Genomic DNA, 15,530 nt, shown 5'->3' on the forward strand with positions numbered 1-15,530 from the left:
ACCTCAGGGTTGTTTTGATTTGCATCTCTCTGATTATAAGAGATTTGGAACATATTTTCATGTGTTTATTAATAGTTTTGATTTATTTAACTGAAAATTGCCTGTTCATGTCCCTTGCCCATTTATCAATTGGAGAATGGCTTGCTTTTTTGTACAATTGATTTAGCTCTTTATAAGTTTGAGTAATTAGACCTTTGTCATAGGTTTTTGTTATGAAGATTGTTTCCTAATTTGTTGCCTAATTTGTTGCTTCCCTTCTAATTTTGGTTGCATTGGTTTTGTTTGTACAAAAACCTTTTAATTTGATGTAATCAAAATTATTTATTTTACATTTAGTGATTTTTTTTCCTATCTCTTGCTTGGTTTTAAAATCTTTCCTTTCCCAAAGGTCTGACATTTATACTATTCTGTGTTCACCTAATTTATTTTTAGTTTCCGTCTTTATATTCAAGTCATTTACCCATTCTGAGTTCATCTTGGTGTTGGTGAGATGTTGATCTAAAACTAATCTCTCCCATACTGTCTTCCAATTTTCCCAGCAGTTTTTATAAAATAGTGGATTTGGGGCCCAAAAGCTGGGATCTTTGGACTTATCATAGACTGTCTTGCTGAGGTTATTTACCCCTAGTCTTTTCCACTGATCCTCCTTTCTGTCTCTAGAGTGCTATTATTGAGTATGGGGAACAGCTGTTTCTATAGTGGAAATCTAAAGGGGGAGTAGAAATTTAGTAGAAGTCAGTTTAAAGAGAAAATTTTTGTTTGCTGAGTGAAATTGTTTGGCTACTATAATTATTAATTCCTTCATTAATTAAGTTAATATTCCTTCATTAAGTAAAAAAAACTAAGTTCACTGAAAAAAAGTGAATACCTCTCATCACACTTCCATTTAGAAACTAGATGTGCAGATAGATACATTGTCATGTATGTATTCATAATTGCTATACAGAATAATCCATAGTTTTATTTATGCCTTATTTTTTATCAGCTCCCTTGTGTCTCAAATAAGGTTTATTTTAGTACATTTGAAAAAGTTTAACTCTTTTGTTTACATTTAAATCTTTAAATGATATTGTAAAAAGTTTTAAAAGTAATTTTAAAAATATTTTTTAGTTTTTCAAAAACTGAATGGAATAGTAGATGTATTATTAGGAAAGCAAATGCTTTAGGAAATAAGTGCATGTACAGTGAGAGGGTGTTTTGAGACAGTTAATATGCTGCTTAAGAATATGAATAAAATTAAAATAACAGAGGAATCTTCTTGACGTGCTATTCTTAATTGAGAAATCTTAATCTTTTTATTCTATTACTGCTTTTAAACTTATCCTTTTGTGGATTACTCAGTCTTACATTTTATGTATGAATTCTTTTTGTTGATATTTAGGAAATGTATATATGTGTGTGTGTGTGTGTGTGTGTGTATGTATACATATAAATAAAACTTTGGTTTAACCCTAAATTGAATACCACATAATACCCAAAATGAACTACTGTGTAAGGAAGATAGAACCTATATGTTGTAGGGGGGAAATGGGGTTTTAACATTAAACATTAGATTCTCTTTTACTTTTGTTCAGTGCCTTCTAAAGCATATGTTGAGCAGAATCAAATGATTATACTAACTGTTATGAATTATCTGAATTAGGCTTCCAAATCAGGGTGATCGGGGTTTAAGGCCTGCCTAGAACCCATACTGATTGCAATCCTGGGCAGTTATTCAACATCTAGAAACTCTCTCCCTTATCATGATCTATATTGGCAGAAATAGCTTCCCCATTGGAGGTCTCCTATACCAATGAAATTACTATTCTGGAAAAGAAAAGAAAAAGTTCATACAGGCACAAATTTTTTTAAAAGAACTATCTAATATCTAATCTTGAAGTACTACTTTATTTTAGCTTTAAAAAATTCTTTAGTCTCTCATCAGATAAGGGAAGATCACAAAGAACTCCAACTTCCCCCCTGTCTCCAAGCTCCCAGAAACTTCCACAATTTGACCTTCCAGCAAACTCTGTGGAGAGGACTAGATCTCCAGCAGTCTTACCTTCAACACCACCATCAGGATTCAAACCCAATGCTGCCTTCTCTGACATAAATCTAGCAGGTAGTAGGGCAACAGTAGGAACACCTTCAACCCCAGGCAAGTATATTTTATATAATTGTAATATTTTACATAAAATATGAGTTTGAATTTTCCTTTCTAGTAAAAAGTAAGCCATAAGCCATTTTTCCTGTTGAATAACAGAAAAATATATTTTCAAGTTTTGTATTTTCAAATTATTCTATTTGGGTTTATTGTCTGAAAATCATCTAAGAAAGATAATAGTTTTCTTTTGCTTGGTGTCCCAAAGGGTAAAACCAAGACCAATGTATAAATGTTACTGGATATAGATTTAAACTCAGGATAAATGGAAACTCCTTAACAATTTGAGCTGTCCAGTAGTGAAATGGACCAATTAAAAAAGTAGAGAGTTCTTTAGGTGACTACTTGGGAATGTCAGAGAGGGAATTTATACTTCATTATTGACTTGAATTAATAATATCTGAGTTTCCTACAATCTTTAAGATTCTGCTATTCATTATATAAGTATTTTTGAAAGACTACCAACAAATATTGTAAGATTAACCTTAAACAGGAGAATAAACAAGATTCAAGAAGGATTAGAAGATATTTCCCGTAAAATTTGCCAAGAATTTGAAATTTCTTTGATTTTTTTTCATGTCCTAGTATTGAGTTATTAAAATCTATGATGATGTTAAATAGTTGCTAAGTACAGAGAAAATAGACTTTTTTTGGTCTCTTACCAGGAGAATTGGGAGATAGAACCATGGAGTCAGAAAACTCCCCCTTGCTGATGCCCTCTTCCAGGCTCTATGACTCTGGATAGGCCCCTTGACCTCTTGGTGCCTGCAATAACCCCTTTAAGACTATTGGTTGCAGTGCAGATGTGCATTGGTAAAACAATGCTTTACCTAGATATTTCTCTATACCAGTTAAATCACTGGATTGATCAAAACAAAAGAAAATGTGTTTTTAAATTCAGAAATACTTGCTTGCAAGCCTCTATATTTGATTCTTGTGTCTTGTGATCTTTTAGGTACTATGCGCTTTTCTCCTGCTGGCCTTCAGCATCGTATGACAGCAGAGCTTAACTACTTAAGTGCCATTGAGGAGTCTGTGCGCCAATTGACAGATGTAGAAAGAGTTCGAGGCATATCACTGGCCCAGCAGGAGACAGTCTCATTGGCTCAGATCCTAAAGGTTCCTTTAACGTTCCTTCCTCTGGTTTATTTTGCTCTCTGTGTTTTCATCTCTCTCAAACAGTATTATAGATGAGTTAAATCACTTTTTGCCATACTGGACTTTTCTAGAGTACAACCAGTTTGCCCTACATCATAATCACATATATATTTCAATACACAGATTTTTAAAAAATAAAGATTGAAAATAGAGTATTTTTAAACAGGTCTGATGAAACCACAAAATTTTGGTGTATTTACATTTTAGGGGTAAGTTTGTGGCAGTTATTTTCTGTATTAGGACACAAATTTCACTCACTGTTACATACAGGCACAGCAGCAACGTCATGAACGAGATCTGGTGCTTTTGAAGTTGAAGGCTGAACATGAAGCCCTGGAAAGTCAGAGACAGCTGGAAGAGGCCCGACAAAAAGCAGCTCAGGTGATGTTAGTTATCATGGGCATGTTTGGCCTTCTTCCTTCCTACCTTGTCTGGACTATAACAAGAAGGGAAAAGTCCCAGTTAAGATGTCAAGCTTCACTGAGTCCCCTAGGCTAGGACTTTTAGAGCATTCTGGAACCTCTGCCCCTACAACCTAGCTTGCTTTGTTCTCCTCCTCATGAAATTGCTTTGTATTATTTTGCACATCCTTTATCTTTACAAAATAGAGAGAGAAGCAGTGTGATGGAGTGGATGGAGAACTGGCCTTCCAGGCCAGGAAGACTCACCTCTAATCCATCCTGGCTGTAGGACCCTAGACAAGATACTTAACATCTCAGGGCTCTAAGCAACTCTCCAAGAATCTAAGCTGCAGGAGAAGGTGCTGACCTGCCTTTGTAGAAGTTTCCTAACCTGGAAGTTCCCCATGCCAGTGAAATCACAAGCCTAGTCCTATCTATTTGTTTGTTTACTTATTTATGTACATGTTGTGTCTTCTCCATTCCTAGTAGAATATAGTAAATTTCTAACTATTGTACTGCATTACACATAGTAGATACTTAATAAATGTTTGTTGTTGAATATAATTGACTCAGTAGGCTCAAGAGAAGGATTTTAGAAACTTTTTTTGTTTGTTTGTTTGTTTTTTACTGGAAGGTTTCAGAACTTGGAACATATTTCCCTAAAGAAAATACGTAGCTTCATTCTTGACTTGTGAAGCTCTGTCAGCTGGCTTTCTGGTTTAGCTTGAGTGAAGCTCCTACCTGAACTAGAAGCCCTTTGAATTCGAGTAATCTTGTTTAAAACGTGCCCAAAGGTAGACTAGGTTGCCTCAAGGGGTAAAGCCTTTCTTACCACTGACAGATCTTTAAGTAGAAGCCAGGTGATTATTTGATAAAGAATATTGTAGAGGAATATTATAGCTTATAGAGATGTTAGGTTAGAAGATCTCTGAGGTTCCTTCTGATGCTAGGAATCTTTGAACTTTTATAATGAAGAATTATTCAGGCTCTATGCCAACCCATAATCATGATTATTGAATTATAAAAAATTTTAAAAATATAAAAGTCAAAGATCAAGCATTTAACCCACATACTAAAATTTAATTTTAGCTCATTTACTTTTGAGAAGACTAAAACATTCATGTTATCAAAATGTATTGCCTTTTTTGTGTAGGCTCATGCAGAATCTTTACAGCAGCTGGTTCAGTCACGACAGGAAGCCACTGAAGCACTACAGGAGACAACGTGTAAGATAGCTGCTCAGCAGGCAGAGGCTGCTCGGCTTACCACTGATGCTGCACGACAAATCCGTGAGGTGAGGTCCAAGGAGAATTTTTCTTCTCATAGGGATTCTTCACATATGTTAATTAATAATGAAATTACTTTTCTTCTTCTTAGACTTTTCTTTAAATTTAGCTATATTACCTTGATTAGCTATTTAACTATCATTTTGGTAGAGGTGGTTTTCAAATCCCTTGGTACTTTTTCAGGCCCTTTCTCTGATGTCTCTTTCCTAACTTTACCTTACATTACCTACATTAACCAGTTCAATTCTGCATTTTACTCTGGAATTCCTATCCACCTATCCTATTTCCAACTCATCTCTTGCCAAACTCCAGTCATTACATATTTCCCCTCCTAATCACATGCTGTTGAATAGAGCTGGAGAAAGTCATATAACCATGTTGACAGGGTATACCTCAGATTTATGTTATCTAATTCCAACTGATTCTTTGTAGCAAGGCAGTCCTTTTATTTCTCCTTAAAAAAAAAAAACAAAAAACCCTTACCTTTCAGCTTAGAATTAATTCTGTGTATGGGTTCCAAGGTAGAAGAGCAGTAAGGCCTAGGCAATTGGGGTTAAGTGACTTGCCCAGGGTCACAGAGCTAGGAAGTGTCTTTTGAAGGCAGATTTGAACCTAGGACCTCTCATCTCTAAGGCCTAGCTCTTAATCCACTAAGCCACCCAGCTTAGCCCCTTTTATTTCTTCTTGATTTCCTGTATTACTCCCCAGAGATGCTATGTCAAACCTTTTCTTCTCTCCTTAAAGCTTCTCTACATCTGCTTCTTCTATCCTCTTAACTGAGAACCGTCCTTCTTCCTTTGAGCAGATTGAAACCATTCATTCACTTTAGAGTTCTTTTCCTTCTCTTTATCTCAAAATCTCTCTCCCTCTTTTCTCCAGTTTGTCTCATAAGGACATAGCCCTTCTCCTTGTCAAGACCAATGCTACTACCCGTGCATTTTATCCCTTTCTGTCCTGTCTTCTCTGCAGATTTACCCCCAATCAGCCTTTCCTTGTCTACTGGTTCCTTCTCTAATACCTTTAAATATGTTAAAGCCTTCCTCTATCCTTAAAAAACCTTCACTTGACTTTACCATCCCTTCTAAATGTTGTTCCCTCCATTTCTCAGCCAAACTCTGAAAAAGTATGTCCGTGTTCATTGTTTATACTTGTCTCAGGCTTCAGCCTTTTGCAGTTTGTCTTTCAAGTTCATCATTCACTTAGAATTCTCAATCTCTTAATTACCAAAAATGTCCTGGTCTTTTCTCAGTTCTCATCCTTGATTTATCTGCTGTATTTGACATTCTTAACCACCCTCTTCTCATGATACTCTGTTCTTTCTCAGTATTGCATTATTACTCTCAGTTTTCCTCTACTTATCTTTTCAGTTTTCTTTGCTAGATCACCATTTATATCATATCTCTTAATTAGATGATCATGGTTCTGTTCTGAGTTGTTTTCTTTATATTCTTCTTTCTTGGTGATCTCTTCAGCACTCATTCTATATAACTAGTTCTAGTGCAGCTGAAAGATCAGGAGAAAGACCTATATATCATAAGATCATAGATTTTAAGCTGGAAGAGCCTTCAGAGACCATCTATTCCAGTCTCTTCCTTTTATAGATGATTGATAACTAGGGCCCAGAGAAGTTGTGACTTATCCATGGTCACATACTAGTAAGTGCAAGAAAGGATTTGAACCCAGATCTTCCTGACTCTCAAGTTTAGTACACCATATGTTATATCATGCTGACCCTCTTTGGAGAACTGTTGAAGAAAAAGAGAGGGAATGGAGAAAAAGGGAGATGGGAGAGAGGAAGAGAGAGGATCAGAGAGAAAACATTTATTCAAGTAAATCATTATTAAGCCAAATATTGTGCTAAGTACTGGGATGAAAATGCAAGTAAGCAAGATCATCCCTGCCCTCAAGGAATTTACATTGTAATGGTAAAAGACAACACATAAAAGGGTGAAAGAAAGCTAGAACTTACTTATTTAGGAGTGTGGTGAGGAAATGACTTGAAAGTGTTATGGAGATCTAAGACCCCAGCAAAGTAGAGTGAGAGCTCATCTACCAAAACTAGAGGACCCAAATTTCCTGTTGGTTTGGTTATGGTCATAGGGTATAGCTAGACTCTGGAAAAATACACATAAAACCTGTTCCACTATAATATACAAGTCTTTCATTCTGAACCATACTTTCCCATATATTTCTTGCCATCCTTCTCTTTTTCCACCTCTGTCTGGAAATCACCAAGTTTCAGAGTATAAGTTGGTTTCCTTGGAAAGTCTTATCTATCATATTCTTTGTAGCTATTGCCAAGCCGCAGTTATTTTCATGGCAGTCTTTTTCTGAGAACTTCTCATTAGTTAGGTAAAATGTAGTGGCTAAATAGCTTATAAAAAAGTGTTTCCTATTGCCTGTAGATGGTTTTTTAAAACTTGCTCCACCAATTCCTTTCTCTCTCTCTTGAAAATACTTGTAAACTGCTTGATCACATGTTTTAATGGAGATATGACTGGGGATGTAGACTCTAAGCAATCACCCTAGTGCTGTTTTCAATAATATGGAAATAAGTCTGGATCAATGACATGTTAAACCCAGTGGAATTGTGCATCAGCTATGGGAGGGGTTTGGGAAGGGGGAAGGGAAGGTACATGAATCATGTAACCATGGAAAAATATTCTAAATTAATTAAATAAAATGTTCCAAATTTAAAAAAATACTTGTAACTCAGGCTTAAGTTGAACTGTAACTTTCTTACTTCTTTTGGTTTGGTTTATAGCAAGAATGTCAAGATTGATAATTCAGTTGCTTCAGCAATATATCTACTTAAAAGAATCTCACAATTAAAATATCAGTACCAATATTATCTCCTCCATTATAATGTGAGCTTCTTGAGAACAAGGCCTTTCTTTTCTGTATATACTCAGTGTACTTAGCACAATGCTTTACACTTAAGTAGTGCTTAATAAATCATTCATTCATTCACATCTTATTGACAGATTAAAAGCCATGTGATGCTTAGCATCCTGTGTCTCCTTTCCCAGCATTTTGCCACTGTTACTGCAGGAGTAGAGAAAACCCACATAGAACTGAGAATCTTTGTATTTTTCTGGATTTCATGAGTTGCCATGTGATCTAAATTCATCGCCAGGTGGCCAGCCTATTGGTGATGTTCTCAATATTTAACTAGTTGGTCCCTGGAAAATGCATGAGTAAATATTTACTAATATATATTTAAACATTTTTTTACAGTATTTGACTTTTAAACATTTTATTTCATTTGGCAAAAGAGAAATTTAATTAATACCCACAGTTATGAATAGTAAAGATTTTCTGTATGTTTATAAAAAACAAATTGATTTTCATTAGGCATATTATTATCAAATTAGTGTTTATAAAGCACTAATAGTGTTCCAGACATTTATATAAGTGCTATAAGAGGCAGGAAAAAAAAACCATAGGACAAGATGTCTTCCCTATAAAATCTTATTGTGTTTAATGGATGAGATAAACATGTAAAAAGGTAAAAGATTTAAATTCATTCATTCAAAATACATTTATTAGTCACCCAGCTTTTGCCCCAGGCACTATGCTAAGCACTGGAGATACAAAATAAAGGGCTAAAGACAGTTCATGCCCTTCAAGGAGCTTATAGTCTAATGGGGGAAGACTGAATGCAAACTAATACATACAAAGCAAGATATATACAAGATAAATAGGAAATAATTAAAGGAGGGAAAGCATTAGAATTAAAAGGGAATTAAGGCAGGAAAGGCTTCTTGTCAAAGGTGGGATTTTAGTTGGCATTTAAAGGAAGCAAAGATGATTAGTAGTTGCAGCAGAAGAAGGAAAACATTCTTGGCTTGGGGAACAGCCAGAGAGAATGCCTAGAGCTGAGAGATGAGTGTCTTGTTCATAGAACAGCCAGGAGGCCAGTGTCTCTGGACCAAAAAGTACATCTTAAAGAATGAGGTGTAAAAAGCCTGGAAAGATAGGAGGGGATAGTGTGGGTTATGAAGTACTTTGAATGCCAAACAGAGGACTTTGTATTATTTGGTGTTAGAGGAAAAAAGGTGCCATTGGAGTTTATGAAGTAGAGGGGAGAGATGATCAGAATAGTGTTTTAGGAAAATCACTTTAAGGGCTGAATGGAGGGTAGATTAGGGTAGGGAGAGACTTGAGGCAGGCAGACCCACAAGATGACTATTGCAGTAATCCAGGTGTGAGGTGATGAAGGCCTGCACTAGAATTGTGGCAGTGTTGGAGGAAAAAAGGGATATCTTGGAGAGATGTTGCAAAGGTTAAATCAACAGGCCTTGACAATAGCTTGGGAGGAGGGATGAGAAAGACTGAAGAAGCAAAATAACTTTAAGATTGCAAAACTCAGGGCCTGGGAAGATATATTTCAGAGTTTCAGAAGTTCTACCTTTTCATAAGGAACTTATGTCCAATTGCTGATAATAGCAAAATAGACAGTAATAATGAAGAGAGGTCAAGAGAAGAAGATATCACTTCTAGAAGCTGCACTGATCTAGGATTTTATGGATCAGATAGAATTTAGCTCATAGGGTCTTAAGATTGATAGCTGAATGGGAGATCATTTGACAGGTAAAGCCAAAAGAAACTGAGGGGTTAAGTGACTTACTCCAAGTTGCACAGCTACCCAGTATATGACTTTACAATGTTTTCCTTGCTAGATCCAGTGCAGTTTTGTTATGATATTATTATTACTGCTCTCTACATTTACTTAACAGACAGACAAAAAAATTAAAAAACGCCTTACCTTCTGTCTTGGAATCAATAATAAGTATTGATTCCAAGGCAGAAGAGTGGTAAGGCCCAGAACATGGGAGTTAAGTGACATGCTGAGGATTATACAGCTAGGAAGGATCTAGTGTTAGATTTGAACCCAGAACTTTGGTCTCTAGGTCTGACTCTCTATCCACTGAGCCACTCAGCTGCCCCTCTGCATTTTTTTTTATTATTTGTTTTATGATCCTGTATTTAGATGACAGAACTGGCACGAAACCAGATATCAGATGCTGTCACAGCTTCAGCAGCACCAATAACAGTTCTTATTGATCATCAGCGGCAACAGCATTCAGAGTTCATGAAACATTTGAGAGCCAGAACTGATACAGATAGGTAAGATCATTTATTCTATTAACCTGTAAAAAATCTAGTTGCTACTGAATTCAATTTAGATTATGGTCTTTTGTATACTATATTCTAAGTACTTTTAAAACTTTATTATTGGGGGCAGCTGGGTAGCTCAGTGGATTGAGAGCCAGGCCTAGAGATGGGAGGTCCTGGGTTCAAATCTGGCCTCAGACACTTCCCAGCTGTGTGACCCTGGGCAAGTCACTTGACCCCCATTGCCTAGCCCTTACCACTCTTCTATCTTGGAGCCAATATACAGTATTGACTCCAAGATGGAAGGTAAGGGTTTAAAAAAAAAAAACTTTATTATTATTTTTTCTTGGTCCTTGTTTTCTTTTGCCACATGGCTAACATGGAAGTGTTTGGAATGATTGCACACATATAATTTATGTCAAATTGCTTGCCTTATCAAGGAGAAGAAAGGGAGAGGATTTGAAACTCAAGTTTTTAAAAAATAGATGTTAAAATGTTTTGCTTGCATGTAATTGAGGAGCAAAATAAAAAATTAAGTGTAAGAACAAACAAAAAGTATAATATTGTAGCATATACAGAATGTTTCTAATGTATTTCACATGTGAATCATTGTATCACAGATTTATCATTGAGATTAGTTTGCTTAATTATTAACTGGACACTTTCATTTGTTTAGATTTTAAAATTTAGGAATCCTTAAAATTAGTCTTTTTATTGTCATTCTTTTGTCTATGACTTCCTTGTAGACAGCAGATAGAACTATTACAACATTATCTTTGTCTTATTGAAATTTTATCTATGCTTTGCTATTATAAACTTCTAGGGCTGGTGGGAGCAGTGGCATAGGTATGTTTTTTTGTTTTGTTTCAAAAATTAATTTAAGTTTTTACACAAGTAATACTTGTAAAATAATACTCTTTTTTGAAGAGTATACTGTGATCCATTCAAAATTATCCGCCTTGTTCTTCCTTGGTACACTGGAAGACATTCATTAATCTGTTTTGACTCCCCCCAACCCCCTTTGGTCTTATGTGTGCAATTCATTCTTTCTAGCATTTTAATTTCATGCTATGTAAAAAAGAATAACCCATACCTTTTATCTTAGTATCAATATTACATATTGGTTGTAAGGCATAAGAACTTAAGGGTTAAGTGACTTTTCCCAGAGTCACACAGATAGGAAGTATCTGAGATCAGATTTGAACCCCAAGACCTCCCATCTTTAATCTGACTGTATCCCATAAGTCATCTAGCTAACCCCCACTTCATGCTACTTTAAATAATGTTGAAAACATTTTTCTTCATAAAGATTTTTCTCATCCTATTTCTTTTTGACAGGAAAAGTGAATCTGTTGTCCTTTCTCAAAGTAAAGAAGAGACATCTGACTCAAAGAATCAAAAATATTCTCCATATTTTGATAGTTATTCAGAGGCCTCAAAATCTAAGAGTCATGATCAGAGGTAAAGGAGAATAATTCAACTTATTTTATAATCAGTACCATAATATAAATTAAATAATGATAATTGGGAGGGTGGGGTGAACCTGTGATTTTATTTTTAAAATTCCCAGTGAGGAAATCCCCTCTACCAATGAAGATTGGCATCTGCTTAGCAATTTATAGTCATAGAGAATTGCCTAGGGCAGTGATGGTGAACTATTTAGAGACCAAGCACTCAAACTGCAGCCCTCATACCACATGTCAGCCCCCCACCTTACCTCAGACAGGGGGATGGAGAAAACACTCCCATTGGACTGCTGGGCAGAGAGATGGATGATATGAAAAATGTTCTCATGAGAGAGGGAGGGAAACAGCCCCCTCTAGCATACGTGCCATAGGTTTGCTAACATGGGCCTAGGATACTGAGAGATTAAGTGACTTACCTAGGATCCTATAGCTTGGATACCCAAGGCTTGGAAAAAATCAGAGACCTTATTGTGCCCACAAAAGTCTTTCATGAAAATGTCAGTAACTGGTTCCATATATCTGCTTTCTCATTTCAATAAAATTTTGATAAGAGTAATCTGCATTCATGTTTGGGCACTTTTGAGGAGGCTATAAGAAGGAAACATACAGGCCTTCATGTAATATATTTTGTAGCATATATCTCACCTTTACAGACATCTTACCTTAAAGGTTCAGAAAATAAAAGATGCATTTTGTTTCTTGACTAAAAAAAATAGTTTAATTTGTTAGATCATAATGTTGCTAAAGAGCCTCATCAACATGTCTTCCATGAATTCATTAAAATCATGTATATTTCTTTGAAGGACATAAGACACATGACTGATACTTTGATTTGTAAACTTCAAGTAAGGCACACACAGTGAAGAAGAGAGATGCTCATCAAAGCTATTTCCTAGTGTAATGAAGGATTTCTAGTTCAGTGTCCAAAAGAAGAGGAATTCCCAATAGATGATGTCTTCAAGATAATCTTATTCAATTGATATTGAGCCAATTCCATAATTTTCCCTAAATTTCCAGAGTCTACTAAATCAGATCTATAATAACTCATAAGAATTTGTCCTAATTATCTGCACAAGTGGCTGAAAGCTGATGTTCAGACATAAACAGAGCAATCAATCAGCCAGTCAACAAAAATTTGTTAAGTACCCATTGGTGCCAGGTAAGGGTGACACAGAAACCAAAATGGAACTTTCTCTGCTCTCAAAAAGCTTAAATCATATTAGGAGAAACAACATATAAATAAAATAAATGTGGATTAATTTAGGAGGAGGCACTAGCAACTTGGAGGACCAGGAAAGTCATCAGGTATAAAGTTATTCTTGAGCCAGACTTTGAAGGAAACTTTGAGGTAGAGATGAACAGAGATTACATTCCCTGCATTGGTAGATAACTTGTATAGAGACACAAAATGAGATGTATCATATGTGAGGAAAGGTCAGTAGTGTATAATAACATTGGAAAGTAGATTGGAGTCAGTTATGAGGAGTTTTTCATGCCAAGTAGAAAAGTTCATATTTTAACCCTAGAGGTAAGGGAGAGCCACTGGGATTTATTGAGTAGAAGGAGAAGAAATTTGCTTTAGAAATATTACTTTAGCAGGTATTTGGGGGATGGATCAGAAGAGTGGCTTAAACCAAAGAAGTTTATTAAGAAACCATTGCAATCATCTAAGTTTGGGGTGACGAACATTTGCTAAAATGGGATCTGTGTGAGTGAAAAGTAGGGAATGGATGTGAAAGTTATTGTGGAGGTATCAAGATTAAACAACTCTTTGGATATGTATATGTATGGTAAATACAAGTGAATTAAGAATGACACCTTGGTTGTCAACATGAGTAACTGGAAGAATGGGTTCAAGAGAGTGAGAAGAGACAAGGAGGCATTCGAAGCTTTTTCTAAGAGTTTGTCCATGAAAGGAAGGAAAGATATAATATGATAGCTTGAGTAAATGATGGGGTCATTTTCAGGATTTTTATTGATGGGAGATGCAGTCTGACCACTGCTCCTATAGATCCTGCAGCCACATCCATTGAAGACCCAGAAGAAAAAGTTCTTACCACCAGTCTTGAAATTGATATAATTTTATATGGGGAAATTTCATTAAAGCAGAACCATTAACAATTGTTTTGCTGCCATACCCTAAGAACCATGGGACCTTTTTATCTGACTTGTAGTTGAAACCATGTGTGTTGTTTCCCTCATAAAAATGTGACTTTCCTGAGAACAAGAACTTTTAATTTTTTTGTTTGTATTTATAGCCTCTAACACAGGGATTTGCCTTCAGTAAGTGCTTAATAAATGCATTATTCATTCAGTCATCATGGACAGACACTGTAGATGAACACTGAATTGTGCCCAAAATTAAATAGAAGGAGTTTGGATTAGGTTGCTTTTGGGAAATTGTGCTGTGTTGTTAAATGACCCTCCGCTCCCCAGCTTTTAAACATCAGTATTATTCCAGTGTTGCTATATTTCTGAATAATCATATCCCACTACTTTCTCCAAAGTATTGAGTTTGTAGATCATTGCCCAAAGAAAGGGCTATACAGAGACATCTTTTCCAGATGAAAATAAGCTATATACCAATGAAGTACACGAAGAACTGTTGAAACAATATCACAGAGAACATAATTGTATTCTTAGAAGAGTAGGTAAACCATACATACAATTTTATTCATAATTTACAATATTAACTATTCATACTTTGAATTCTCTCATTGATAATTACAAAGTTTTGTCACCTAGAGGAAGAACAAATGACTTCCAAGTCCTAGCCAGCTGGGCCTCAGGTATAGTGTTGGATTAAGATGGCTTCTGGAGTCCCTTTAACTTCTGAGATTCTAGAATTCTGAGAGCTTGGGGTAACAGATGGACAACCCATGTATGCTTTGGCATCTGTCCAGAATCAAGAGATCTAGAAGAAGGCCTTCAGAATTTTAGGTGGTGCCCTATAGAAGACTTATGGGAAGACATGAATATGAGTTGCCCAAGATGAGAAGACATAAATGAATTGTTACTTGAGCGTACTCAACATGAGTGAAATCATATTCATTGAAGTATGTATTTTTAAAAAATGCAGTACTTGGGTTCATGTCTCTATGTGTTTACTCATTACTAGACAAAAAAAGCAGCTAAGTAGTACAGTAGAGAGAGTGCAAGTCCTGGAATCAGGAAAATTTATCTTCATAAATTTAAATCCAGTCTCAGATACTCATTATGCAAGCAAGTCACTTACCCCTGTGTACCTCAATTCCTCATCTTTAAAATGAGCTGGAGAAGGAAGTGGCAAGCCACTCCAGGATCTTTGCCGAGAAAACCCCAAATGGGGTCACAAAGATTGCAACACAACTGAAATGACTGAATAATAATAGACAAAAAAAATGTGGTATTACTATTAGATCATGAGAAGAATTTCAGTCCTAACTTTTAGACTTCCCTTTGCCATTTTCCCCAGTAATAAAAGTCAGAATAAAAATATGTTATTTATATCCATTAAAATAATGCTTTAAAGTTTATAAAGTATGTACATACTGCCTCATTTGATCCTCACAACAGCCCTGCCCTGCACTGTACTGTTGTTATCCCATTTTAGACTTCAAATTTTTGGCTGAGACATGTACCTTACTCATGGCTACACGGTATTGTCAGAAGCTGTATTCTGGTTATCTCCCTCTTAACTTCAAATACATTTTACAAATATAGAATACTGTTTTTCCATAGAGGATATCTACAAGTCTAGAAAAGACTAGAATGCCTCCCATCATCCGACTGTGGTAAAACCTCATTATATCAGGCAACACTTCTATATTAAGCACCTACCATGTCTCAGAACCAACCATGATGGTAGAAAATCTATATGGGAATGATTTTTCCTAATATTTTGACAAAGTTATTAAACATGGTTATTTCCTTGCTTACTATCTTAATGAGAAATCCTTGCTTTTCTTCCCACTCCCTCTAA

The 15,530-nt window shown here is 35.7% G+C and overlaps 1 protein-coding gene across 8 annotated transcripts in view; it reads left to right on the top strand.

Moving 5' to 3' along the window:
• CEP350 (centrosomal protein 350) overlaps positions 1-15,530 on the top strand; it is a 190,881-nt gene that overhangs the window by 103,136 nt on the left and 72,215 nt on the right. For all 8 annotated transcript variants that reach the window (XM_056815600.1, XM_056815602.1, XM_056815598.1 and 5 more), the window contains 6 exons: positions 1,914-2,137; positions 3,096-3,259; positions 3,569-3,679; positions 4,853-4,993; positions 9,979-10,115; positions 11,442-11,564. In XM_056815600.1, the coding sequence (XP_056671578.1) occupies positions 1,914-2,137; positions 3,096-3,259; positions 3,569-3,679; positions 4,853-4,993; positions 9,979-10,115; positions 11,442-11,564 (900 nt within the window). The remainder of the gene's footprint in view (positions 1-1,913; positions 2,138-3,095; positions 3,260-3,568; positions 3,680-4,852; positions 4,994-9,978; positions 10,116-11,441; positions 11,565-15,530) is intronic.

Source organism: Monodelphis domestica, chromosome 2 (genome assembly GCF_027887165.1).
Source record: "Monodelphis domestica isolate mMonDom1 chromosome 2, mMonDom1.pri, whole genome shotgun sequence".
Classification (NCBI taxonomy): Eukaryota; Metazoa; Chordata; class Mammalia; order Didelphimorphia; family Didelphidae; genus Monodelphis; species Monodelphis domestica.